The sequence below is a fragment of the Danio aesculapii genome, chromosome 11 (assembly GCF_903798145.1).
Source record: "Danio aesculapii chromosome 11, fDanAes4.1, whole genome shotgun sequence".
Lineage (NCBI taxonomy): Eukaryota > Metazoa > Chordata > Actinopteri > Cypriniformes > Danionidae > Danio > Danio aesculapii.
The window spans coordinates 4,084,698-4,110,228 of NC_079445.1; the positions used below are offsets into that span (position 1 = coordinate 4,084,698).

The 25,531-nt window shown below is 38.6% G+C and overlaps 1 protein-coding gene across 3 annotated transcripts; it reads right to left on the reverse strand.

The window, feature by feature from the left end:
* Positions 1-8,868: 8,868 nt before the first annotated feature.
* Positions 8,869-25,288, reverse strand: gata2a (GATA binding protein 2a). 3 transcript variants are annotated; one of them, XM_056468659.1, is made up of 6 exons: positions 24,989-25,288; positions 19,810-20,238; positions 17,951-18,523; positions 14,692-14,837; positions 11,674-11,799; positions 8,869-9,968 (listed from the first exon to the last, which is right to left on the reverse strand). In XM_056468659.1, the coding sequence occupies exons 2-6, from the start codon at positions 20,033-20,035 to the stop codon at positions 9,669-9,671; spliced, it is 1,371 nt and encodes a 456-aa protein (XP_056324634.1). In that variant the 5' UTR covers positions 20,036-20,238; positions 24,989-25,288; the 3' UTR covers positions 8,869-9,668. The 3 variants fall into 3 exon arrangements, with proteins under 3 accessions (XP_056324634.1, XP_056324633.1, XP_056324635.1); XM_056468658.1 differs by lacking the exon at positions 24,989-25,288 and adding an exon at positions 20,412-20,606; XM_056468660.1 differs by lacking the exons at positions 19,810-20,238; positions 24,989-25,288 and adding an exon at positions 18,618-18,886.
* Positions 25,289-25,531: the final 243 nt, after the last annotated feature.

Consider the following 25,531-nt stretch of genomic DNA (forward strand, 5'->3'; position numbering starts at 1 on the left):
CACGCGAGCACGTCACGGTGCCTCTGCCTCGACGCTGAATAAAGCATCTCTTTTTTCCCTCTCCCGTCTCTCTGACGCGGTCTGATCCCATTATTATTTTGGGGAAGACAGCTAGTTCCCTCAGGAGTGCCCTGCTTGAGTCCGTTGGATGTTTCATGCTCTGGGAGTCTCGCCAAAGAGAACAGCACACACACACAAATACCTCCACACACACAAACAGAAAAGCCCAGTGGCATCGATAACTGGCAAAACACACAGCAGGAATGCAGCTCAACACTTGCAGTCATGGACGAGTGCTGCAAACGCCATAAACACTACACACACTGGCATATCTCTGGACCTTTGTGAGATTCTAAGGAGATATTTAGCTTACTTTACACTCCAAAATGCTGCTTGTTCAAACTACTTCTTCAAAATGAGCTGAAACCAAAAATTCTAAATTTTTTATTTTTTTTGGCAACAACTTAATTTTTTATGTTCAATCCACTTATATTTGTAAAAACTAATAAGTTAACTTAGTTCCTTTATGTTGGCCCATGCGATAAAAAACACGATTGTGTGGAACCCAGCATATTTTACATTTACATTTAGTCATTTAGCAGACGCTTTTATCCAAAGCGACTTACAAATGAGGACAAGGAAGCAATTTACACAACTATAAGAGCAGCAGTGAACAAGTGCTATAGACAAGTTTCAGGTGTGTAAAGTCTAAGAAGCAAAGCATTAGTAATGTTGTTTTTTTTTTTTTGAGAGAGAGAGAACAGTAGTGGTATAGCCAGAGAGGCAGTTACAGATTAGGAAGGAAAGTGTAGACTAAACAGTTGAGTTTTTGAAGACAGCAAGTGACTCTGCCGTTCTGATGCAGTTAGGGAGTTCATTCCACCAACTGGGCAGATTGAATGCGAGAGTTCGGGAAAGTGATTTCTTCCCTCTGAGGGATGGAACCACGAGGCGACGTTCATTCACAGAACGCAAGTTTCTGGAGGGCACATACATCTGCAGAAGTGAGAGCAGATACGAAGGTGCAAAGCCAGAGGTCGCTTTGTAAGCAAACATCAGAGCTTTGAATTTGATGCGAGCAGCAACTGGCAGCCAGTGCAAACGGGTGAGTAGCGGAGTGACATGTGCTCTTTTGGGTTCATCAAAGACCACTCGTGCTGCTGCGTTCTGAAGCAGCTGAAGAGGTTTGATAGAATTAGCTGGAAGCCCGGCTAGTAGAGAGTTGCAATAATCCAGTTTGGAGAGAACAAGAGCTTGAACAATGAGTTGAGCTGTATGTTCAGACAGGAAGGGTCGGACCTTTCTGATGTTGTAGAGTGCGAATCTGCAAGATCGAGCAGTTCTAGAAATGTGCTCAGAGAAGTTTAGTTTTTACAGTGTAATGACTTTTTTGGAGTACATTTTTTATTTGTTATTGAAAAAAAATGTCTCTTATGTGTTACTTATTGTTGTTGAGGTTTCCCATGAATAATTAATAAATAATATAGTTAATTACTAACTGTATTTAGGTTGCTTTTCTAGTTACTTTGTCTGAAAAGTAACCGGATTACTCAAGACTAGAAATACACAAAAATTTCAATATATGTAGAAATTTAACTCTTAAAGAGTGCATTCCAGGTTAAAAAAAGCCTCAATATTTAGTACTGTGTGAAAATACCATAAAATAACAATACACAACATATTAAACTGTTTTAGAAAGTGCAAATGTGTTTGTTTTTAGAAAAGTGTCTGTTTCTCTTCCATTTTTGGAAAATTGCCTTTTTTTAACATCCCGAACGTGACGTTTAAACTTAAGTCAAACAGGGCCTAATATCATCATGAATGAATTTGGCATTTTTAATTATGTTAAACATAATTTGGGAAATATTTTAAAAAGAAAGAAAAAATCTAAGGGGGGCTAATAATTCTGACTAATAATTCAACTGTGTAAAATGTATTATTTGTATAAAAAAGTGATCTTGCTCCATTTGAAATGATTAGAAATGTCTTGCTTATAATTGAGTGGATTAAAATATAGACAAAGATTTAAACTATTTTGTATTTTGGAGTATCTGGGGGGCTGCACGGTGATTCCTAAAATATTTTTATGTCAACAAAAAATTTGAGTTTTAAATATTCAAGCCTTTTTGGTATTGAAACTACTGCATTTTAGTACATATCTTCTGTAAATCATGGTAAATGGGTGCAATATTGTATGTCACTGTATTTTTTTTAATATAGATGAGACCTTTTGAATTGATTTGATTTATTTATTTTCGAACAAAGTATCATACACAAAATATCATTAACAAAAAATACATTTCAACATGGTCAAAAATGGAGTGGGATGAAGCACAAGCTTATTAGTTAAACAAGAGCTAACCAACAACATTATGTTCTCACATAACAAGCAAGTATGGTTATGCTTCCAAAAATTGTGTTTGATGTGCTTTCTAGATATCAGTTCTAGGCCTGTCACGATATTTATTTATTTTTTGTTGTACAATATATTGCACCAAAATATATTGCGATAACCAAAACTATTGTCATTTTAAGACCGTTTTATGCCACTCATTATATAATGCCAGAATGACAATATAATATCATCACAATGTGAGTACACTCTTCCAGAGAACACATCATATTTTATTATTAAGAGTATTTTATTTAATTATAGTCATCTTAGCAAATTAATAATTATGCATTGAAATCAGGTTGTGAAAGTGCATATACTAAACAAATAATTATAAATGTTAACATGGTAAATAGTAATAGAGGCTGCGATATCTGCTACCAGATCTATTTTCAGTTGTCAGACACCCACATGAAAATATACTATAGTAATTTTAGTAAATACTACAGTGTTTTTTTTAACCATACTGACACCTCTAATAGAGATGGAGGTTGCACAATCAGCTAAAATGTTTCTTGGTCTTTATGTATGGGCGATATATATTGCATCAGCAAAAATAATTGAGGTCATGTCCATGTGTTGTGCAATAAGTCCTTATATTGGTTATTGTGACGGGCCTAATTAGCTCTAATCAGTGTTATATGTGAATAAAAGCCTCATTTATATGTGTGCTGAAGTCTTGAATGAAACCTCTCACTTCACAGGGGTCATTTTAGGATGTTTTTATGACAACTTTTTAAAGCGTAAAGTTTTGTCTGCAGTTGGATGGATATCGGTGGATGGAAATCTCTCAGGTTTCTTCAAACATATCTTCATTTGTATTTTAAAGATGGACTAAACTGTGCAAACTATTACTTTTAAGAAAACCTAGAGATTTATTTTGCTGAACAATAATCCAATCATTGATACGTTGGTTCCTCTTTGAATGACTAACAGAATAAAACAGTGCTGTAAAGTCTGTCTTTTGGGTTGAAAACCCAATCAAACTTTAGTTTCTTCAATTTTTAATTGCAGTTTTAAACTTCAGTTTAAGTAATAATATTAAAAAGTACAAATATTGGCTGTTCGTACGTAAAAAGGACATATTCTGCATGATCTTATTCTACATTCATAATCCATAAACCCTACAACTACTTTACTATCAAAAAGCAGCAAATTAGGGGGTTATTGAGGTAAAAAATTATAGTAAAAAATCTACCTTCAAATAAAGCGACCAGTTTTTTTTCTATAATCCTACAACAGATGTTAAACTTTCCATTCTGAATTGTGACTGCACAATATTTCATATATTGCAATATGCAAATCTGAAATAGTCACATCGCAGGATCAACAATGTCATGTGATTTATATAACTTGACCTAATCTAATAGTGCGGAAATTGTTCATTTTAATATGTTTTAAGGCCTGTTACCTATGATTTAAAACTAATTTATGTTTATTTATATATACAATAAAGATATGGTGTTATTCAACATTTGATTATTGCATTTCTGGACCTCAATGCTGTTAGTCTTCACTGAAAACCATGAAGCACTGCTTATTTCTTTTTTATCTTTGTTCTAATGTTTTCATCTCTGCTTTGTTGCATATTTTTGTATATTTTATGTAGATAAACTCTCTACGAAATCATCCCAATCGATGTAAAATTATCAATTCTTCTCAAAAAGATTTACTCTTAAGTCATTTTGTGAAGTTATATTCATATTCATTCGTTAACGTCAAAATTATTCCCATAAATATTTCCCAAATTATGTTTAACGGAGCAAGAATTTTTTCACAGTATTTCCTATAATATTTTTTCTTCTGGAGAAAGTCTTATTGGTTTTATTTTGGCTAGAATAAAAGCAGTTTTTAATTTCTTTTTAAAAACATTTTAAATTCAATATTATTACCCAACTTGCATTAAAAAAGCCTTTAAATGTCACTTTAAAGTGAACAATAGTGTCTTGAAAAATATCTAGTCAAATATTATGTACTGTCATCATAGCAAAAATAAAAGACACCAGTTATTAAAGTTATTAAAACTATTATTTTCATGAATGTGTCGAATATCTTCTCTCTGTTAAACAGAAATTGGGGGACAAAATAAACAGGGGCTAATAATTCTGACAGAACAGAAACTTTCATCAGTGGTCTATAATTTGATTAAATAACTTAGAATAATAATGTAGCATCTCAAATAATCTTAAAACATAGAATAGAATAGAATAGAATAGAATAGAATAGAATAGAACTGAGGGGTGTGTGGTTCTTGGGATGGGGGGATGGGCGTCTGCACTTGTGCAAGAGTCAGTGTTGACCTGCAGTCTACCCTGCGCGGTGCTGTTGTTGGGTCTCTCTCATTAACTGTTGGCCGGGCTGATGGTTTCCTCACTGGGTTAAATAGCTTGAAAATGAGACCGGGTTAAGAGCTGTTTCCTGCAAGCCTCAGCTGCGAGCACATCTGTGGGAGAAGGCTCCGAACTGCCCCCCACGTGTTTGTTCATGGACTGGACTGATTGCCTTTCCTTCCTTTTCTCGGCCTCTTTTTTTCTCTCTCTCTTTCTGTCCTACCAAAAAACTTGCTTACTTTCCTTTGGCTCCAGAAAGACAAGCCAAACGCGAGGGGTTTGTGGAGGTCAGATGAAAAGGAGGACACGGGGCCGACAAATTGGTCGGTCTGTATTGTACGACTCTGTGCGTTTGCATGTGATTGGAACCCACTACCTATGTTGTCTTGGTCAAACCAAATGAACCCCTGGGGGGGCCACTAGGCATGGGACGATAACCAGTTTGAAGGTGTACCGCGGTTTGCAAAAGTCAAGGTATTGAAACCGCTAAAATGTTCTAATGTAGGGTTTTTTTAATCTGTTTTATGACTATTTTGTTTAGATTTTTTTGTCTCCAGCAGAGAAGGACCCTCCACATTAAAAGCTACTAATCAGCCCACGATTCAGGAAACATTTGAGAAACAAATCACTTACAAACCAACATCCAACATGCTGTAGACCTGAACAGTGCAGTGGCTTACTGTACACCACCTGACAAGAGTCTTGTCATTGATCCCAGTTGTAAGAGCAACAAATAATAACTTGACTTTTAGTTGATCATTTGTAAAAGTGGCAGAAGGTGGATTTTTCTGATGAATCGTCTGTTGAACTGCATCCCAATCATCACACATACTGCAGAAGACCTACTGGAACCAGCATGGAATCAAGATTCTGACAGAAATCAGTCAAGTTTGGTGAAGGAAAAGTCATGGTTTGGGGTTACATTCAGTATGGAGGTATGCGAGAGATCTGCAGAGTGGACGGCAACATCAACAGCCTGAGGAGGTATTAAGACATTTGTGCTGCCCTTTACATTACAAACCACAGGAGAGGGCAAATTCTTCAGCAGAATAGCGCTCCTTCAGCCAGGAATTGGCCAGGCCAGTCACCAGACTTAAACATTATTGAGCATGTCTGGGGTACGCTGAAGGGGGAGGCATTGAAGATGAATCCAAAGAATCTTGATGAACTCAGGGAGTCCTGCAAGAACGCTTTCATTGCCATTCCAGATGACTTTATTAATCAGTGATTTGAGTCATTGCAGAGATGTATGGATGCAGTCCTCCAAGCTCATGATGGAGTCATACACAATATTCCTTCTGTTTCCACTGCAGCATGACTTTATATTCTATACTGGACATTATTTCTGTTAAGTGACAAGACTTTTGTCTGAGCAAAGTCAGACCTTACTGTCCTAATGAAATAATTAATAATCAAGGCATGATCATATTTTATTCTGGTAAAATAAGTGTAATCTAGAGGCCTTTGCCTTTCAAATAAGCCACTTCTGATACCAAATGATCAACTAGAAGTCAAATTATTATTTGTTGTTGCTAAAACTTGGATAGGTGGCAATAATTTTGTCAGGTAGTGTATACCCAAAGAAAAGAAAGAAATCCAAAGATGCCTTTTCAAGTTGTAACGGAATCTGTGTTTTTGATGAAGACACAGAGGTCTATGATTTTTTTGAATGATTTCGCCTGACATGTTTACAGTTCCAAAATATTTTAAATGTTTCATAAAATTAAAATATACTGTGTTCAATGTCGATAATAAATAGTTTTTACCCAGACGTTTGAAAAGAATGTTTTAGAGCAGTAATCACAGTACCGTGATATTTTTATCCACAGTTATCATACCGTCAAAATCTTATGCCTAGAGGCCACAGAGTCTCCTCCTTCCCCAGACATCCCGCAAATCAGCATGCATCTGATTTTGCTTACCATCCAGATCTCAGCGATGCCTAGGTGAAATTCCCTCTGACACCCGGTATATGGAACAGCAGCGTATCCATCCCAGCGCTCGGGTGTGTTTGTGCTTGTGCATGCTTTGGCAGTCGTGTGCATTAAACTCCTACAGTAACTCCGGGGAAATGCGATACTTTGGAAACACGAGTGATCAAACCAGCCTGCAGCCGCAGAAACATCTCTGTTTAAATGAAAAGTACTTTGCTTTCATATCATGTTAGCAAAAGAAGTACTCAGTGTTGAAACTGCAGTGGATGGAAATCTCTCAGATTTCTTCAAAAATATCGTCATTAAAGAGGGACCAAAACTGCAAACTATCCCTTTAAGAAAACCTAGAGATTTGTCAACATAGGCTTATTCTGAAAACGTAGCCCTGTATACATTTCTGGAGATTGCAAATTATGTAGCCAGAGGTACGTATGGCTGCATTTCGTCTTTAAAACAAATGCTACGGGGTGGTGTGGCCGTTCCTATTCGTGCTAGCAGCTGACAGCTTACCTCCATGTGGACGGCTTTTCCGCTGTTACCAGTTTGTCCAGTATATCGATGCGTACGTCAGTGGACTCGAGATGCAGAGGGTAGTTCACTGTGACAACGGGGTTTGAATCCGGTGAAGAACGGTTCCAGAAAGCAGGTAAAACAAAAGCCAAAAAATAAAATAAACAAGTAAATAACAGGGTGAGAATGTGGTAAAATCTAAAAAGTTGTAAAAATCAGGTGGCTGTAAGGGCTTTTCTTTTTCTGGATTGCTTTTGAAAACCAACTCAGGCTTATTCTGTAAACGTACCTCTATATATATTTCTGGAGAGCGCCCAATACTCTACGTCCCAGGAGCTTCCTTTTTTTGCAGTTTTTGTTTTTCGCGAATCCATCAGAGGCCGCTGTGCACACTTTTGAGATCTCAAATTTCTCTCGCTAGTGCCTTTATATGCATGCATTTATACTTCTGGGCGCTGTTTTAGTTGCTCTGCAACACTTAAAAAGCGCTAGCTGGCAGTAGGTTTTTATATTCGTCTGTGTAGAGTTTCTTTGCTGGTGTTTTACAATACCTTAATGTACAAATGGCTCAAACTCGCTCATTTTGAGGCAGGAATCGGCAGATGTGCAACAACTTTAACCATATGGTAAACACAAAACAACAGTTTCCATCTAGAGCTACTTCACAGGACTCCACACTCCAAACACCCGCTCCATCTGGCTTGCGCGGCCCTCAACTCCACCCACACTTGTCAGCGATACCAAGCCGACCAATTACCAAGCTTGCGCACTGTGTTGTTGCGACGTGTAGTTACAATTTTTTAAAAGGTGCACGTTAGCAACGCTGACGGCCTCGGCAAGGGCTATGCAACCACGCGTAGGCTGCACCGGAACATTCGCGTGCGCTTGACCCACCCTCCTCCCTCCCTAAACCCAAACAATTGTATTGATTGACCCACCCACACACATCCCTAAACCCAACCAGCATTTTTTAAAAGCTATCCAGAAAAATAAAAGCCCTTGGCTGATTTTTTTTTTTACCACGTGTTCAGAATTGACCATATTCTCACCGTTTTTTACTTGTTTATTGAATTTTTTGGATTCTGTTTTTGTCTTACCTCTTTCTAGAACCGTTCTTCACCGGACTCAAACCCCGTCATCGTGGTCAACTCCTCTCTGTGTCTCAAGTCCACCAACATACATGGCAAGCTAGCAGGAAAAAACGGTAACAGCGTGAAAGCTGTCGATACGAAGGCAAGCGGTCAGCTGGTATGCGCGAAAAGGAACGGCGTCATACCCCCCTCCGTAGTTCATTTTAAAAATTAAATGCAGCCATTCATACCTCTGGCTACATAATTCGGGAAGTCCAGAAATTTATATAGGGCTACGTTTTCAGAATGAGTCAACAGCGGCCTCTAGTGCATTTACATGAGAACAGAAGCCGCCAATGGCACTCGCAAGAGAAATTTGAGATCTGAAAAAGCATACACAGCGGTCTCAGGCGGATTCGCTAAAACAAAAACTGCAAAAAGAAAAAAACGTAGCTCCTGGATCGTATTTTGCTTGTCTCCAAAAATGTATATAGGGATACGTAATCAGAATGAGCCAGGGTTGCGATTTGTTCTGCTGAACAATCAATTGATAAATTGATGCCTCTTTCAATGACTAATAGAATAGAGTCTTTCATATCATACTAGCAAAGGAAGTACTCAGGGAAAATATGAAGTATTAAAACTTTTATTTCCTTTATTTGTGTAATGGAAAATGATAAAAACGTACAGCTCAGCAACATCGCCTTGGCTAGGATAGGTCAGTGTTCTTTTTTTGTTTGTTTGTTTAATCAATAACAATCAAATAATATTTATAATATAACAATGTGTTCCGAGGGAAAGCCAAATAAGAGATAAAAGAGTGAAAATAAATTATCATAATAACAATAACCATAATAACAATTAACCTTTATAAACACTTCTCTGCTTGTATGTCGTATCCATATAGAGTCCGTTCAGAGGGAGTCATGCCCGAGGAGGGGGGCTTGGGGTGTATTCCAGCATGTTAGGGGGGGATAAACTTAATGGTCTTCTTCTCTCTTTCAGTCTCTCTCGCTTCGACTTCATCATGTACGCTGATGCTTAAAGCGAGTCTTTTATCAGAGAGTTTTGAGGTGGCCATTTTGACTACCACACAGTGATTCTGCGTCCTCTCTTTCAGTACCAAAGTGACTCAGTAAAATGTAACAAAAGGCTAAAAGCAAAGGCATCTCTCTTTCCCTGTGCTCTGTCCGCGATCTCGTCCACTCATCGTCTACAAGGGAGAGGTGCTTTTTAAAGGAGTGAACCGTCCTCTATACAAGTTGACAAGTTGGTTGTTGATGAGATGACACCTTCCTTGGCAGTGTCCAAACCCGACATGAACCCCTTTGCTTCCCTGGTTGGGAGATTTCTTGACGGGACGGGAGAGGTGGACATTGTGGGTATACGGAGGAGCTTATTCTGTGCCCCTGAGGAGGGGATGCTGTGTTGTTCAGTGTGGTTCGGCCCAGGCAGGAGAGCGGCCGGAATGGTGCGGGTGGCTGAATGAGGGGTGAATGGGGGTCGGTGTGGGCAGCATGTGTCCGGAATGGCTGAACGGTGTCAGGTGGCCCATGTGTGGCATGTGGCTTGCCAGGGCACTGGCACTGCCAAACGGAGAGGTCTTGTCCTGCATGCACTTGGAGAGCTCCTCGAAACCCTCACCAGATCGTTTACTCCTCTTGGACTTGCTGGACATTTTGCGGTTGCGTGTTTGGATGCCCTCCTTCTTCATGGTCAGTGGCCTGTTGACCTGTAAGGCAAGAGACAGGATGGGTTAGCAAAGAGCACAGAGGAATGAAAACAATATGGAAAGTCAAAATATACACAAAGGTTACAAGTTTGAGAAAATAAATTCTCTTTTTTTATGTATTTTCATCAATTGATTTAAATATAAATACATTTCGGTAACACACTATCAGAAATAAATGTACAAATTTGTCACTGGGGTGGTACCTTTTCAAAAGGTACACTTTTGTACCATACTGGTGGACATTAGTACCTTTAGGGTACACTTTTGTACCTTGATTGATTACTTTTGTACTTTAAAGGTTGACTTTTGTGTATTTAAGGTTTATTTTTGTGCTTTTAAAGTTCAGTTTTGTACATTTAAGTTACTGTAAGGTACCCATTTGTAATTTTTAGGTATTAATCTGTACCTTTTAAGGACCTGTTGGGAACAAAAATGTACCTTTTGAAAAGGTACCACCCCATTATTTTTGAGATGGCACTTTAGTAACAGTTCACTCTGTTACCTGTTGGCGTATTACCTGCCTTGTACTGTTTATTAGCACTTATTCTTATTTATTCTTATTCTTACTTAGCTTATTCTACCTACTCAATACCTCAACCAAACTATCTTACTAATAATAAGCTTATTAATAATAATAATAAGTTAGTAGTTTGAGCTGAAAGTCTTAGTTAATAGTTTGTAAGTAGAGAGAATTGTACCTTTATTATATATTATACACATTAATTTAAGTCACAATTAAATGTATGAAAAAGTAATTGACTAACTGTACTAGCTAAATAAAGTACTAATTAGCTGCTTATTAATAATTAGTAAAGTTGGGTTTAGGTTTTGGGTAGGATTAGTGATGTAGAATAAGGTTGTATTTTATAACTACTAATGAATAGTTAATTTAATATTAGACATGTCATAAGCCAGTTAATAGGATAAATTGTGACTTTAACTAAAGTGGTACCCTACAAACGGTTATTTACACTAAAAAATGCTGGGTTGTTGTAACCAATCATTGGGCCAAATATGGACAAACCCAAACTTTGGGTTAAAATTGAATTCAAGTTCAATTTAATTGAAAGAATGAACCCAAATGGACTCTAAATATTGTTGGGTTGTTACAACTTAACGTTTGGTGAAATATGGACAACCCCATCGGTAGTCTATATTTCACCAAACGTTTGCTTATAACGTCCCAACATTATTTAGAGTCCGTTTATGTAGACGTATAAAATGCACATCAAAGTGTTTAATGTAGTCTTTATAAAGGTTTTAGGGTTTCATTTCAAACGAAAACTAGACTTAAGGGGGGAAGCAATTCAGCAGCTCAGCTGTCACGCAATTCCGTTTTCTCCCTCTTCCCTTCTTTGTTTCGCTTGTTTCATTAAGGTGAAATGTATTTATTCGTCTGCTAAATAGATCGCAGCCAAGCTTAACATTAAAAAGGCTAGTTTCAGACAACTCCGAATTGATAGCCTATAACTGACGCCGTATCTTGAATGGCAGACCCGCCCTGCCGTCCCTCCGGGGAATAACGCCCTCCTTTGAAACAAAGCTGGATTAATCTAAAAAGAAAACGGTCAACGGGCTCTGTCTGACAGGGAAAGCCGGCTTTGCGTCCCCGGCCTCGCTCGTCCCTCTCTTCAATCGATACAAGCTGTCCGCCCACTTGACCACTTCGCTGTCACTTTCAGTGTTTGCGACTCTTAATACTCACGTTGTGGAGTTTGTAGTAGAGCCCGCAGGCGTTGCACACCGGGTCACCGTTCCCGTTGCGCCGCCACAGGGTGGTCGTGGTTGTCTGGCAGTTCGCGCAGCAGGTGCCAGCTCGCCTCGCCGCAGACTGTAGACAAGAAAATAGAGTATTCTAAATATTTGTGCACTAAATTAAAGCATCATTTCATCCATAACTACATTTTATAGACTTTTTATTAAAGAACAACCTCATGATCATGTGAATAGCCTAAACATTTCTATTTCCCACTCTCAAAAAAAAAGACATTTGCTGTATATTAATTTAAATTAAGCTGAAACAGCACAATTATTTATTGATTTATTTATTTATTGTGGAAAAGTTAACTTAATTCCTTCATGTTGTCCCAACACAAATCGACTGAGTTGAACCCAGCATTTTTACAGTGTTCTGAAAACCGGTTTTTCTGATTATTGCGTAAAGTTAAAAATACATTTGGCCTAATAGCATAATACATTTATTCATTCATTTTTATTTTTGGCTCAGTCCCTTTATTAATCAGGGGTCGCCACAGTGGAATGAGCCGCCAACTTATCTAGCATATGTTTTACGCAGCGGATTCCCTTCCAGCCACCACCCAACACTGGAAAACAATACAATTATTATTATTATTAGGCTATTATTATTATTATTAAATAGATTTTTTACAGTTTTTTTATTGCATAAAATACGCATAAACCTTTAATATCAAATATAAACTATTTATTATAATATAAGCTATTTGTAATATCAAAAAGTGATTACACATATGCTTATGCTTGGGGTAAATACATTCAGGATAAAAATCTGATGGGGAATGACGAATATTATGACTCATTCATGCTATGTTCACTCTGCACAGCGTTTCAAAACTATCCCCAAATAACATTAAAGCGAGTGCAGCCTTGTAGGCTACATATGAAATCTCTTACAGTGGAGTCGCCTCCGCGTTTGGCCTAATTAAATATAGCCCATTCTGTGCATTTAAACACGCTAAATTCAATTTTCCAATTTGTGCCTTGATTAGAAAAAAACTGTGTCCGTTGAAATTCGTTTTCCCCTGACCTTCATCTAATAAATTCTGCCATATTTCAGTAAATGCATTAGACAGATCATTAATTTATAACGTTTCGATACACTGCTCCCCTTCATGCCACGAATCAAACGCTTTCGGTGGGCGGGGCGACTGCAAAAGCCGGGTCATCAATCCTCTGTTCGCTTTTTTGTCCATTGCGGATCAATCTTTCACACATAATGAGAAACATTTATAGGCGTACAGCGCAACTCCCCTGCAGTCCAACACGTATAGCGTTTGCACTTTGTGTTTATTAACGATTTACATATTAATTCCTATTGCGTTTTGTGCTGGATAAAACAAAATGCCGCGTTGAATAAAATGAAACAAAACGCGGACGACAACAAAAACACACACACACATTCCGATGCGTCAACTCAGTGCCAGTCGAGCATGACAAACAAGAGAGCAAAGAGTATAAATCCATTTATTTTCCAATCCCTGCCCCAGCCCCTTCACACATAGTGCTCTGATAATCGCTTTACAGTAGATGTCATTCGGGCCTGCCGGGGCCAGAGAAAATTCAGCCGGGTTTGTTGAAGACGGAAACACCCGGGAGCCTGGCTTCCTTATCGGGCCCGGGCAGATATCCGGATAGGAAACAACTGGATGGCCTTTGAACAGCGCTCTGAAAACACTTCAACCCAAAATGCAAAAGCATGGGCCAGCACACTGACTCCATGGAAAACCCTGTGGCCCTTTATTATGAGAACATATAGCTAGAGAAATGCAAAAAAAAAAAGATAGGGGGGGTGGTGTTGCTGCTAAAAATAATGATCAGCACAACATTCTTACAATCTCCATAATTTAATTCCTTTTTGAATATGTAACTCGGTTCATCATCTCCTGCCGAGTATGTGTCTCTTTTACAACAAGATTCCCTCTGAGACGTTTATATTTACACTCTTGACGGTCACTTAGCCAAGGGAAAATTCAATTATGACACATGGCTGATAGAAAAAGACAGTCTCACTCAATTAAACCGCTTGTTGTGTCTCTAAATGAATCTCCACGATAATATTACATCACTTTCTGAAAGGGTGACTCAATAGCAAAGGAAAGAGACTATAGAGTTTCAGCCACTAAAGGATAAAATAAGATTACGTTGATAGAAAAGCTTTGGTTTTGGGAAAATATCCTTCCTGTATTCTTTGAAAAGTCATGTTTTTTATAGGATCCCGATGCTGGAAAAGCTGTCAACCCTGCTCAGGGATACTTTTTTATTACAACAAGATATTTATATTTGAATAAATGAATAAAGGAGCCTTCTTTTACAGCATGTTCGTGAACCGTGGAACAATAGCAGATTAATAACCGGAGCATAATCGGGTTTGACTCTTCACACATCTTGCTTACTGATTCCTCCAGATAAATAATCTCAAAACTTTGCTTTTGTTGTCTTTTTATCGATCATCTCAGTGCAAAAAGTCATTAAGATAAAACGAAATCCAAAATCAAACAAACCAAAATCTGCTTTTAAACATCTCATCACTTCGAGATTAAGCGAGATAATGCTGGCAGTGATTTCAAAATGGAACCAGAATGGTATAAGCCAACCACACAAAGCAAAAACCAATGGCATGTGGCTTTCTAAACACCCCTCAGCCAGATCCAAACAGATGCGTCCAGGCAATATTGCAGCAATTTTTCCTTCTCTCATTGTGGAGTGGTGATAATTGTACCGGCATGGGCATTGGTATCAGTGACAGTATCAGAAGTAGAAGCAATAATGATAGCGGGAACAATGGCAATAGTAGCAGTATTGTAACAGGCAAAGTAGGGGATCACCAGGGGGTGAGGGCGACAAACAATTCCAGGAAGATTATAGGGAAAATATAACTTTCCTGGAATTGTGTTCTGCTTCGTGCTCCTATTTAGCCCTCTTTCTCACGTGTGTATGGGGGAACCGAAAGTACTCATCTACTCACCAGTCTGCGCTTCGGCTTGATAAGGGGTCTGTTCTGGCCGTTCATCTTGTGGTACAGGCCGCACGCGTTGCAGAGGTAGTGGCCCGTTCCATCCCGCCGCCACAGCGGGGTGGAGGTGGCTCCACAGTTCACACATTCACGCCCCTCTGTGCAGAATTCAAGTGGAGGAAAAGCAAAGGGAAATTTATATAATTAAGAGGTTCACACTCTGATGCAATACAGGAACACAGGGTCACGGAAAGGCACGTTCTGGCCATAGAAAAACAACTCCCAAGTTAATTAGCTAATATCATGACATTTTCACATTGGATTTTTGCATCTGATCTGGATGTTACACTATTCACATCTGCAGGGTCTTAAAAAAATTGAATTTTAGGCTTTAAAAGGTCTTAAATCTACTGAAATGTTGTGTGGTAGGTCTTTAATCTTTGATTTAACAGGTCTTAATTTTCCTTTGATCATGTATAGCTGCTCAATCTGGCCAACACCCATACAATTACCAACAATCCATCTCAATTACAATTGATATTTTAACTCTATTTACTATTATGGTTTATTTACTTTGCTTATAATAACATTTGTTTGAAATTTCTCAATGTATTTGGTGCTGATATATTTTTAGTACTAAATTATTATTATTATTGTGTCATTAAATTTATTAAATTATAATCATTTTTGATAGGGCAAGTGAAAATCTTTTCCATGTGGGATGTTCGAAAAAAGTCCTTACCATTAAGCTATTCATGTCAGCGGCATCTTAAACTAAATTTTAGGTCTTAAAAAGGTCTTAAATCCACTGAAATATTGTGTTGTAGGTCTTAAATTTTTATTTTAAAAGGTCTTAATTTTCCTTTGTTGATGTATAGCTACCCTTACACCCATAAAATCACCAATCCACCTCAAAAACAGGAATTTTATATTTAAAAATTTGAATATTAACCTCTATTTACTAATTACTTTCCTTATAATAACATTTGTTTTTCAAGTTCTCAATGTTTTTCTTCCTGATATATTTTTATTATTAAATTATTATTATTTTAGAATTAAATGAAAGTGAAAATCTTTTCCAATGGGGATGTTAGAAAAAAATCCTTACCATTTAGCCCTGTATAAGTCTGAAATTTCATTCATAATGGTCTTAAAGATGTCATTAAAAGTCTTAAATTGAACTTGGCGAAACCTGCAGAAACCCTGATATAGAACATTTTAAATAGACGTGTTTGTGGATGCTGCATTTTGTAAAGCAATGCATCTACTCTACATAAAATAAAGCCAACTTGACAATAAAGCCGACTTGACGTGCTTTATCATTATTTATCTGCTACTAAATATTACGTTTTTGCAAACACAACATTATCAAAACACTGTGAGAAGATATACTAATTAAAATGTGAATAATTTCTACGTTCTCGCTGCTGTTTATCGGCCAGCTGTCCAGGCTTGTCCCATACTCTGGTGTCATATCACAAGCACATTAACCTGCTGGAAAGTGCTCTGCGTTTTAATTCATATGCTCTTCCTCCTCACTCCCCTGAGCACCTTTCTATTATTCGCATTATAATGTGAGATAGTCGCTGTCCCACCCTGACCAGAGAAAAGAATCCACCAGGACAATGGACGCTCTTTTGAAGTGTATGTGATGTGTTGTAATTCAGTCATTTTTTTTCTGCCCAGGCCTGACATGGTATCACTTTTGAATGTAGTGAAACTTGGGGCTGGGAGGGTTAGGTGAAAATAGCCCTTTAAATGGGCTAAGTAAATAGAGGTAAAACTGTAATGAATTCCTAATTTCTGAATGTTGTGGGTTTCACTTATTCACAATTTGTTCACTCTTTTTATTTTTGACTTTCTTTCAATACCAACCATCTTTGTGGGGTTGATTTAATTGTTTGCACTCAATCTCAGAATGTTTCCATTCATAGCAACTTATATTTTCCACACATAACATTTTCCACATTCATAGGCTGGCTGAATAAATAAACAATAGCATAAAAAATTAAAACAATGGCACATATCTGCATTTTTTTTGTTGAGTAGGTCTAGGTTAATATTTATTAAATTAATTAAGCATATACAAATACTTTCTATTGTAATATAAAAAGCATTTATGGTCTAATTGCATTGTAAAGTTTTACGGAAATTGCTTCCAAATAAAGTTATTCGTTAACAGTGCATCAGACCGAGGTCGTGCATAAATAAGCACACAAACAGCAGGGTCTTGTCGCCTGTGAAGGCCTGTCCCGCCAGGGTTTTGTTAGTATTGGGGTCGTGGTAGGGCGGAGGGGGGGAGTGTGTCGTGATTTGTTCAGCTGAAGGTATACAGGATATGACTGGAGCCAGCGCGTCGTGACTCCGCAACGCTTCAAGCGCAATAAAGGCTAAATTTAAAGGAAAACACTGCACGAGGCAGCAAGCAGCCCGCCGAATGAAATAATTCGTTTTAAGGGCTATAATGTAGAATTTTTGTGAATATAAATGTTTAACATACCTACATATTTTATATTTAATCAATTAAGTTATGTACGCTTGTCAAAACGTTTCATTTTTTTTATCAAGCTGTGTTTATTAGGCCTACAGCTCCACTAATTACTTATATTTGTTTTGTTTTAACCATTTGTTGACGCGATAGCCTTGCACTCTAAATAAAAAAAATGTTTTGTAATCTCGTATATAATCGGTTTTTAACTTTATAATATCTGTAATGTATAGGCTATTTTAATTTCCTTTTATCAGAGTCGAAAGATGCAATGAACTTCTATTAACGGGTTGCAACTTTGCTACTTCTTTTAGAGGATTAAATAATAATAATAATAATAATAATAATAATAATAATAATAATAATCAATTTTGGTGATTTCACCAAGTTACAGTTGCCTGTAAGAAAACTATTTTAGTTTTTTTAAGGGAGATGCCACTTTTGAGCTACATTACGTATTGTGGTTTTGTTAAAGCTGTTTGTTTAAAAACTTGTCGTGTTTCATAATTTAAAAATTGTGGTGTAGTAGCCTAGGGGTAGATTCCTAAAATGGCTGCCGAACTCATATTTTTAAAAAGGAAACCCAGAGTAAGACATTATGTCTGAGAGGGAAAAAAAATATGGAAAATAAACCACTTGGGATGCCATTGTGTTTTGCTAAATCAAATTATTTAGCCTAAAAATACTACACCGCATCCTTGTTTGCACTCGTTTTCTTTCTCTAAACATTCATTTTTAAAGCCTACTTCATTTCAAGATCGAGTAAGAGCTAATGACACTCACCTGAGCACGATCGCGTCTTGCTTTTACATTTAGGTGTGAAGCTGGAAGCGGATCCGCTGAGGAGGGTACCGGGATGAAACAGGCCGCCGCCGTAGTCGTGTGGCGCGGGCAGGGAGTAGGTTGGGTAGGTCGGGATGGGATGATGTGTGGAGGGTGTCTGGGCACTCATAGCCAGGCTTCCCCGAAGAGGGCTACATCCCTCCATTTTCATGCCATCTGTGATGGACACTTGGTACTTGATGGACTCCTTTTCGTCCATTCTTGCAGATGTGGATGTCGGAGAAGAAGGACCGGGGTCTGGGGATACGTCTTTCGGTGGGGTTGGGGGGAAATTATAAAGGGGATGCGGACTGGAGTGGGCTGCTGAAGTTAGGGAGGAAACTGGAGCCGTGCTGGAGCTGCTGCTGCACGGATAAGCGGCGCTGGCGGGGTGCAGGCCGGGCTTGCTGAAGTGACTGACCGCCCAGGCGTTGTGGTGGGCGGCGGAGAGCGCTGCCTTCCCGCTGTCCAGCCAGGGAATACCGGGACTGTGTATGAGGTGTGGCCGACAGACCTGACTTCCCGTGAGACGAGCTAAGAAATATAAGACAGAAACGAACATAAAGATCAATTCGAAATGACAATTGTGAGCAAACAAACCAACACAGTTTGTTTCAAAGACTCTCACCTGTTGACTCCGTACTCGAACAATACAACCTTGACATTGAGATAAAAGTTTCTCAAACACCAATTAGCTACGCAACACGAACAAAATCGCATTTGTCGATATGCCTTTGAGTCCGGCGTTTGTCCAAACTGTTCGCTAAAAATATTTTTTTTCTTCGACGGGATTTTGGCTATGATAACGCATTTACTCCAAAGAGCTAAATTGTCCGTACGACAGCGAAACACGACAACTTAACAAAGCATTCTCACCCACAGCTTGTTCTTCGCACAAATTAGACACTTGAACTAAGAAGTTCATCAGGAATTTTTCGTTTTGATTTGGCATCCGGGAAGTGCCTTGATCCCCCCTCTCTCTCTCCCTGACACGAACTTCCCTTTCCTCATCAAGTCATTCGCGGGACATTTTCTTTTTCATCTTATCTTTACATTTCAACACGCACCTCTTGGAGATGACAGTTCGCACCGCTGCGAAGAAATCTGATATCTAACATTTTAAACGCATCTTTGTCATCCTTTTGCTCGGCTACTTGGTAACTTCCAGGCACACACGCTATGCGCATTATATTTTGTGCCAAACAACATCAACAACAATATCAAATAATTAAATTTGCATATTTGTGGTTAAACATCCAGGCGTCTCAGCCACAGGACAGTCCAGTCTAGGCCGCGCAATACGGTTCGTAAAAGCTAACAGCGCAAATAATCCAGTTTTTACAAGACACAACATGGCTGCACTAAAATGAATCGTAAACGCCCCAAAAATTAGAATAAACGATGTCAACAAGGTTGTTTGTTTAAGTTTGTTTGTTCGTTTGTTAAGTTTACTAAACTTTTAAACACAACAAAAACAGTATTCAAAAATATATTTATTTTACCACAAAAATAACCATAAATTTATAGTGAACTGTTCATATCACACATCTAAATATAAATAATAAATAATTTAGCAATAACAATCTTATTTCAAACACCTTCACACAGAAATTCACATTTGGCTACTCGGTATTAAATCAACATCAGTAGGCCTATAATTGATAAGACATTTCGATTCATAATGAAAGTGTGACTAAAATATGTCCTGGAAATTACAATATCCACAAGAAATATATAGTTACTCTTAATAAAAATTGTCATCCAAAAATTCTATGTAGCCCTTAAAAGATAGCTTATATTTGACGTAAAATGAATCCTACCGTGCGCTTGTCCGTACGATACTCTGGCCCGAGAGTTGGAGTAGTAAGGGTTCCCCTGCGAGTCCAAGTGATTCAAGAACACATCCACCTCGTCCGGGGGCAGAAGCGGGGCCATGGGCTCCATGTAATTGTGTGTAAGCCCGTGATGATGTGACTCAGGGTGCTGGCCATTGAGTACCGCATGATGGTGGGCCATCCATCGAGACTGATCGGCCGCAACCTCCATCTCTGAAGTGTCCGCGCTTAGAAAATGTTTGGAAAAGTTTACGTGACACTACAGAGCCGAATATAGTCCGTTAGCTTATTAAAATGTCTGTCGTTAGCTTAATGCTTCAGGTGGCGATGCTTTATTTACTTTCTGAGCATGCCTTTATTTTTGGAGGAGTGTAGAGGTCCTGCTTCTTTGCATTCAAGGGTGGCCAGGGACACCTGTAAGAGAATAACAGATAGAAGCATCTCAGTGTTGACGTTAAACACAATGCAAGATAGATCTTAATTCGCACGACGATGAATAAGTTTGTATAGGCTAAATAATTCTTTGTAGTCCGTCAAATAAACTGTTTTATTTTCGCAATTTCAAATAACTATCGGGAAGTACTCACGGCGCAAAGTTGCATTTCAGCACTCCAATCCTGCGTTTATTTTCCCCCGTGTTAGTCCTGCGCAAAGAATGTTAATCCTCAAGATGCCTGCTGACGTTCGTAATTCGCCACTGGTTTAAATTGTCCACAGCCCGATTGTTAAAGTCTCCCGAAAACCCTGCGTCTGTCTGAAGCGGAGAGAAGTCTCATTAATGAATTGTGCCTGTGTACTGTCGGAACTGGCGCCAGTAGATTCCATATCTTACGAACATGGGCGGGGACACGAGCTGGCAGTGAGCGCTCCGGGAACCAATAGCAGAGCGCGCTGACTGCCATTGGCTTGGACAGCATGCTTTCCGAAATGCCACGGCGACTGTCGGCCTACTGCTCCACATTCAGAGCTGAGAGACTCATCATTCAGCGCAGCAATTTATTGAGATCTTTTTACCCTTTTTAGAGCTTCATGTTGATGGTGTAATGATGTCTTTTTACTCATATGCTAACAGAATAGCCTGGAATCTAAGTTGCAGCCTAATGCAATTTATTTAAAAATATATATTTTTATATACTAATTTAAACGATGTGAATGGTATAATTATAGACTTGCAGAATTATATTTGGCCTAATTTTATTCATGCAGAAATTTATTCAAGTGCAATTTAAATCTCTATTAATGAATAACGAGTTGGCCTGTTGCATTCATAATAATCCTTTGTTTTAAATATATATTGTGATTACGAGCTGTTCCCTGACCATTAACATTTGCTTAAAACAACAAAACCTGTAACACTGAAGTGTCACATGAGATATGAGCCTAATGCAAACAAACACAATTCCTAGCACCTCAGGCATTAATTGGGGAGGAGTATTTTACGGTCTCTAAATTGGGGGCTATTGTTCTTGAGCGTCTAATAGTTTTAAATTAGTTGTCACCACATTCTTCTTGTGAAAACACTGTCTTTGTATGCCGTTTCAAGCGATCAAACGTCACTTTACATATTAATAGCGAGCCCGTCTCTTGGTGGTGCCGACAGGTCGCATGGGCTGGTCCAAATAGAGCCAATTGGTGGCCATTAGGGCAGCTTCGTTGATTCTTGCGTACAATTATCTTGTGGCAAAACAAGCAGCAGGCTCGCCCACCGCAGGCAGAAAGACAGAACGTCGCCAATTAGCTTGATAAGCGTTTAGATAAACTGTGGATCCAGGTTAGTCAGCCGAAGACCTCATTTGCATACAGGGTTTAATAAATTGTTACTGTTTGCACCCATCAACAGTACATTTTCTAAATCAATTTAATTTAAAAAGGGCTGTTTTTTCTTTTCCACGCATTTAACATTTGTTAAATCAAGTTGCCTACTAATTCCATGCGATATAAGCTCCAATTCAAATAATCTATTTCAAATAAGCACTCATTTAACATAAAATCCTCTTGTGTATTTCTAAACATTTCTACATCGTGAATATACCCACTTTGTATTGCTGCCTCTCACCTTTCTGCCTCTAACTGCTTGTACCAACGCTTTGCGGTAATTAATTATTCATTTAACTAGCTTGTCTGGTTGGATCAATCAAAGATACCACAAGAGAGAGTTGACTACCACAGTGCACAGCATAGTTCATTTCTATCTGTCAAGATTTATTATAATAAACCAGTTAATAAACCAGTTGTGCAAATAATAAATGGTGTTTTAACACTTTTTTTGTAGATTTTAACCTTGAAATAATGGTGATGTGTCTTTCTGATAATATTTACCATAATATTAATATTTAAAAGCATTGATTTTAATCCATATGCTCTACTCTAAAACAATAACGACTTAGGCTACAGGCAATAATTGGAGCGCGAGTTTAGAGCCCCTACCGGCCGCCACTCTGACGCCGTGACTCGACGTCACAGTATCTATAAGCTACAAAAACTTTTTTCATAACCATCCACATCTACAGTGCCATATAAATTCTAGGCTTTAGTTCTGGGCGTTGTTTCTTTTTATCTAAACACATACTCATTTGCATCAAAAGATTTTATTTCAGTGAGGGTTGAAGAGCAGATAATCAATTTAAGCACAAATGCAACACTGAGCACTTAAACCGCAGAACCTCTGTCAACGTTGGTTGTATAAAGATCCTCAAACGGGCTATTTGTCCTTATTGTGTGACAATATCAGATGCGTAAATCCCTTTTTAACACACTGGAATCTGGCCAGGGGCCCTACACAGCACAAAGAGCCCTGGCAGCCTGAAGCCAACAAATAAGAATGTACAGGATAATATGACGCTTGGTTTTGCTGTGCAGTGATGCGTTTTACACAGTTTTGCGTCAAAAAGGTGCAAGACATTCATTGGAGTTGATATAAATTTCCTTAATAAAGTAGCCTTCGCTAAAAGTAAATGTTAAAACAGCTTCAGTGCTATGCTCACTATAATCTTTACGGTTTGAGGCTGCTCCAATTTTATTTAGAGTAAAATGCATTTGACCCACCTCGTCTCTTATAATGTTTAAAATAAACGATAAAATATTATTTAAATTATGTTATAAGACAATTTAAACATGTATTTATCTTTGTGATTTCTGTGTAAAATTCTCTAAAGTCTTACAGGCTACATTAGAAATATTTTAGTGTATCTACGCCGCCAATATGCAGCATCATTGGCGGATTTGTTGTAAACATGACATTACATTTATTATAATGTGTGTGTGTGTGTGTGTGTGTGTGTGTGTGTGCGTGTGTGCGTGCGTGTGTGTGCGTGTGCGTGTGCGTGTTGGCCATTCCCATCAGAGCCAGTTTTAGCGCTAATGACTGCTCTTGGTTCAGCTCACCTAGGGCTAAATATTCTTAGAGAATACCTGAACTAAATACCTGTGGTAATCCCGGTGCTCTCGATGTTAGAACAAAAGACACTGTCCTTTTAAGGGCTTGGCATTGAATGCTTGGGGTGTTGCTGAAGTGGCTGACCCAACCGAGGACTCTAACTCAGTCTCAGTCGCTAGTCTTTAAAACGCCTTGCATAAATATATGCAGACTTTATTTCTTATGTAACTGCGTGGTCTACTGTGTGACGACGACGATGACATCACGTTCGTTGTGATGTCACGTTTGCTTTCAATTAATTGCTTCAAAAATAATGGAGTATACGCTAGAAACGAGCTCAGCGAAAATGGAGGCAATCATTCCCTTAATTAACAGGTGCCGTGAAATGGCTTTGCCCGTTCGTTCCCTCACCGCGCATTTATCATTCTCCGCGGGGTTAAAAGAGGGCAGGAGGGGGCAGAGAGCGCCGCAGAAGGGTTTGTGAAGATAAGCAGGCACTGGGATATAGGGGGAATGACACAGACCAGCTGAAGCGGTATTGTCCTTTACTCACGGGTAATTAGATTGTGACAGGGCACTCGGGGGCAGACACAAGCACAGGCAGTCACAAGCCTCCTGTCCTCTGCTGAAGCATGGATAACAGGGATTGAAAGAAAAGCATCTCACCCGCTTTTCATTTCAAACAACAATCCACATTATTTTGCGGCAATAGTCGGTCTCACGTTTTGTGCATGCGTTCGCAGTCGAGCATTTATTATAACTTGTCTTGTGCGACTCGTGAAGTTCTTGTTCTGAGTGATGATGGCGTTAGTTTAGTCAGAAAATGATTCTGTGGCAGTCATAAATCTGATGGGTGATGACAGCGCGCCCGCCCTCCTTTTGTGGCTGACAGCTCTTGGAGTCAATGATTTAAATAAACAGCACAGGTGGGCTAATGCAGGCGTCCTTGGGGGCATTCCAGAGAAAGCTAATTCCTCAACTCAATCACATCGCATTCGCTTTCACATTTGTAATCATTCTAGAAGAAAACATTATGTCGTTATGCCCATTGAAATGCTGGCGCAAAATACGAGATTAATTGATCTGTTAAATCACGCAAATGATATGTATAACACATGCATCTCTAAAATATTCTGTGGCGTTCATCCTGTGTATTGATAAATACACTGTTAATTCGTTTCATTAACAAATCTGTATATTGTTTTTGAATTGCCTATATATGTTGAATTGCATTTTGTTTTCTTTATTTTGGCATTTCGTTTTAACACATGCAGGTCTAATAGAAGAGGTCTCTTTTCATGTATGTAAAATAAGTTGAATAATTTATTATTAATAAAAAATATATTAACAGGCTATTTTGGCACATGCGATTGCGTCTTTGAGGTTTACGAAAAACGCGTAATCCAGTTTTAGACATTAATTATTTTAGCCATAACCCAAAAATACCTGCAGAAGTATAACGGATTTTATAACACAACGAATCACAATACTAACAATGCTGTGTATTATATTAATTCATCATTAGTAATAATTTTAATATTATTATTTAGCGAAACAAAAGTGCATTTTTCTTTGGTTTTTAAACCATTTAAAATGCAATCAAAATAAACATTGTTTATGCTTTAAATAGACTAAAAATGCACCCCAAAACATAATGATAATTAACCAATTCTGGACTAACAGTTCTCCTTATAAATGTCTCACTAAAACGCGTGAATAATCTCTTCGCATTACTCGACTTCACGCTCGCTGTGTCGAATGATATAGTCAAAGCAAAACGCATCTTACCAGTGTTTATGATTAGGTTCTCTCCTCTTGACATTTCGCAGGGAAATGTGTCCTGGGGCCAATTCCGTGTGGCACAGTCTTATTTTTTTTTTGGGAAGAGCAGCGGTGATTCGTTGTGCTTTGAGAAGCGCTGAGGCTCCGGGCGCAGTCTTCTAGCGGGCGATGCCAACCTTTCCAGACAGTCGAGCGTCTTTCCAGAATGAGGATCTTTCTTCAGTGACTTACGGTGTGGTGTAGTGTCTGACACCTCGTACTCTATCTTGTCTTTCTCTCGCTCTCTCCCTCTCTCTCTCGTTGGAAACTTGAGGCACAAAGTAGGGCTGCTGCTGCTGCAACGTAGCCGTGCGTCAGCCAATCTGGTCTTCCGGGTCGCGCTTTGATGGTTAAAAGCTGTGCTAAAGCTGTTATGTGTGGTGTTCTCACTCGTATAATTATGAAACAAGACCCAGTCGCTAAGGGCAGTGCGCATAGCACTTCAATTCTGGTCTTCACGTAAGCAAACAATGCATTGTAGCCTACAAATCCATTGATTTGCATGTATTT

Excerpts from the sequence above, each read along its gene's own strand:
- gata2a (XM_056468659.1), bottom strand. The coding sequence starts at position 20,035 with ATGGAGGTTGCGGCCGATCAGTCTCGATGGATGGCCCACCATCATGCG. Across the intron at positions 18,524-19,809 it reads ATCGTACGGACAAGCGCACG|CTCGTCTCACGGGAAGTCAG; the intron begins GTAGGATTCATT and ends TATATTTCTTAG. Across the intron at positions 9,969-11,673 it reads TCTACTACAAACTCCACAAC|GTCAACAGGCCACTGACCAT; the intron begins GTGAGTATTAAG and ends CTTGCCTTACAG.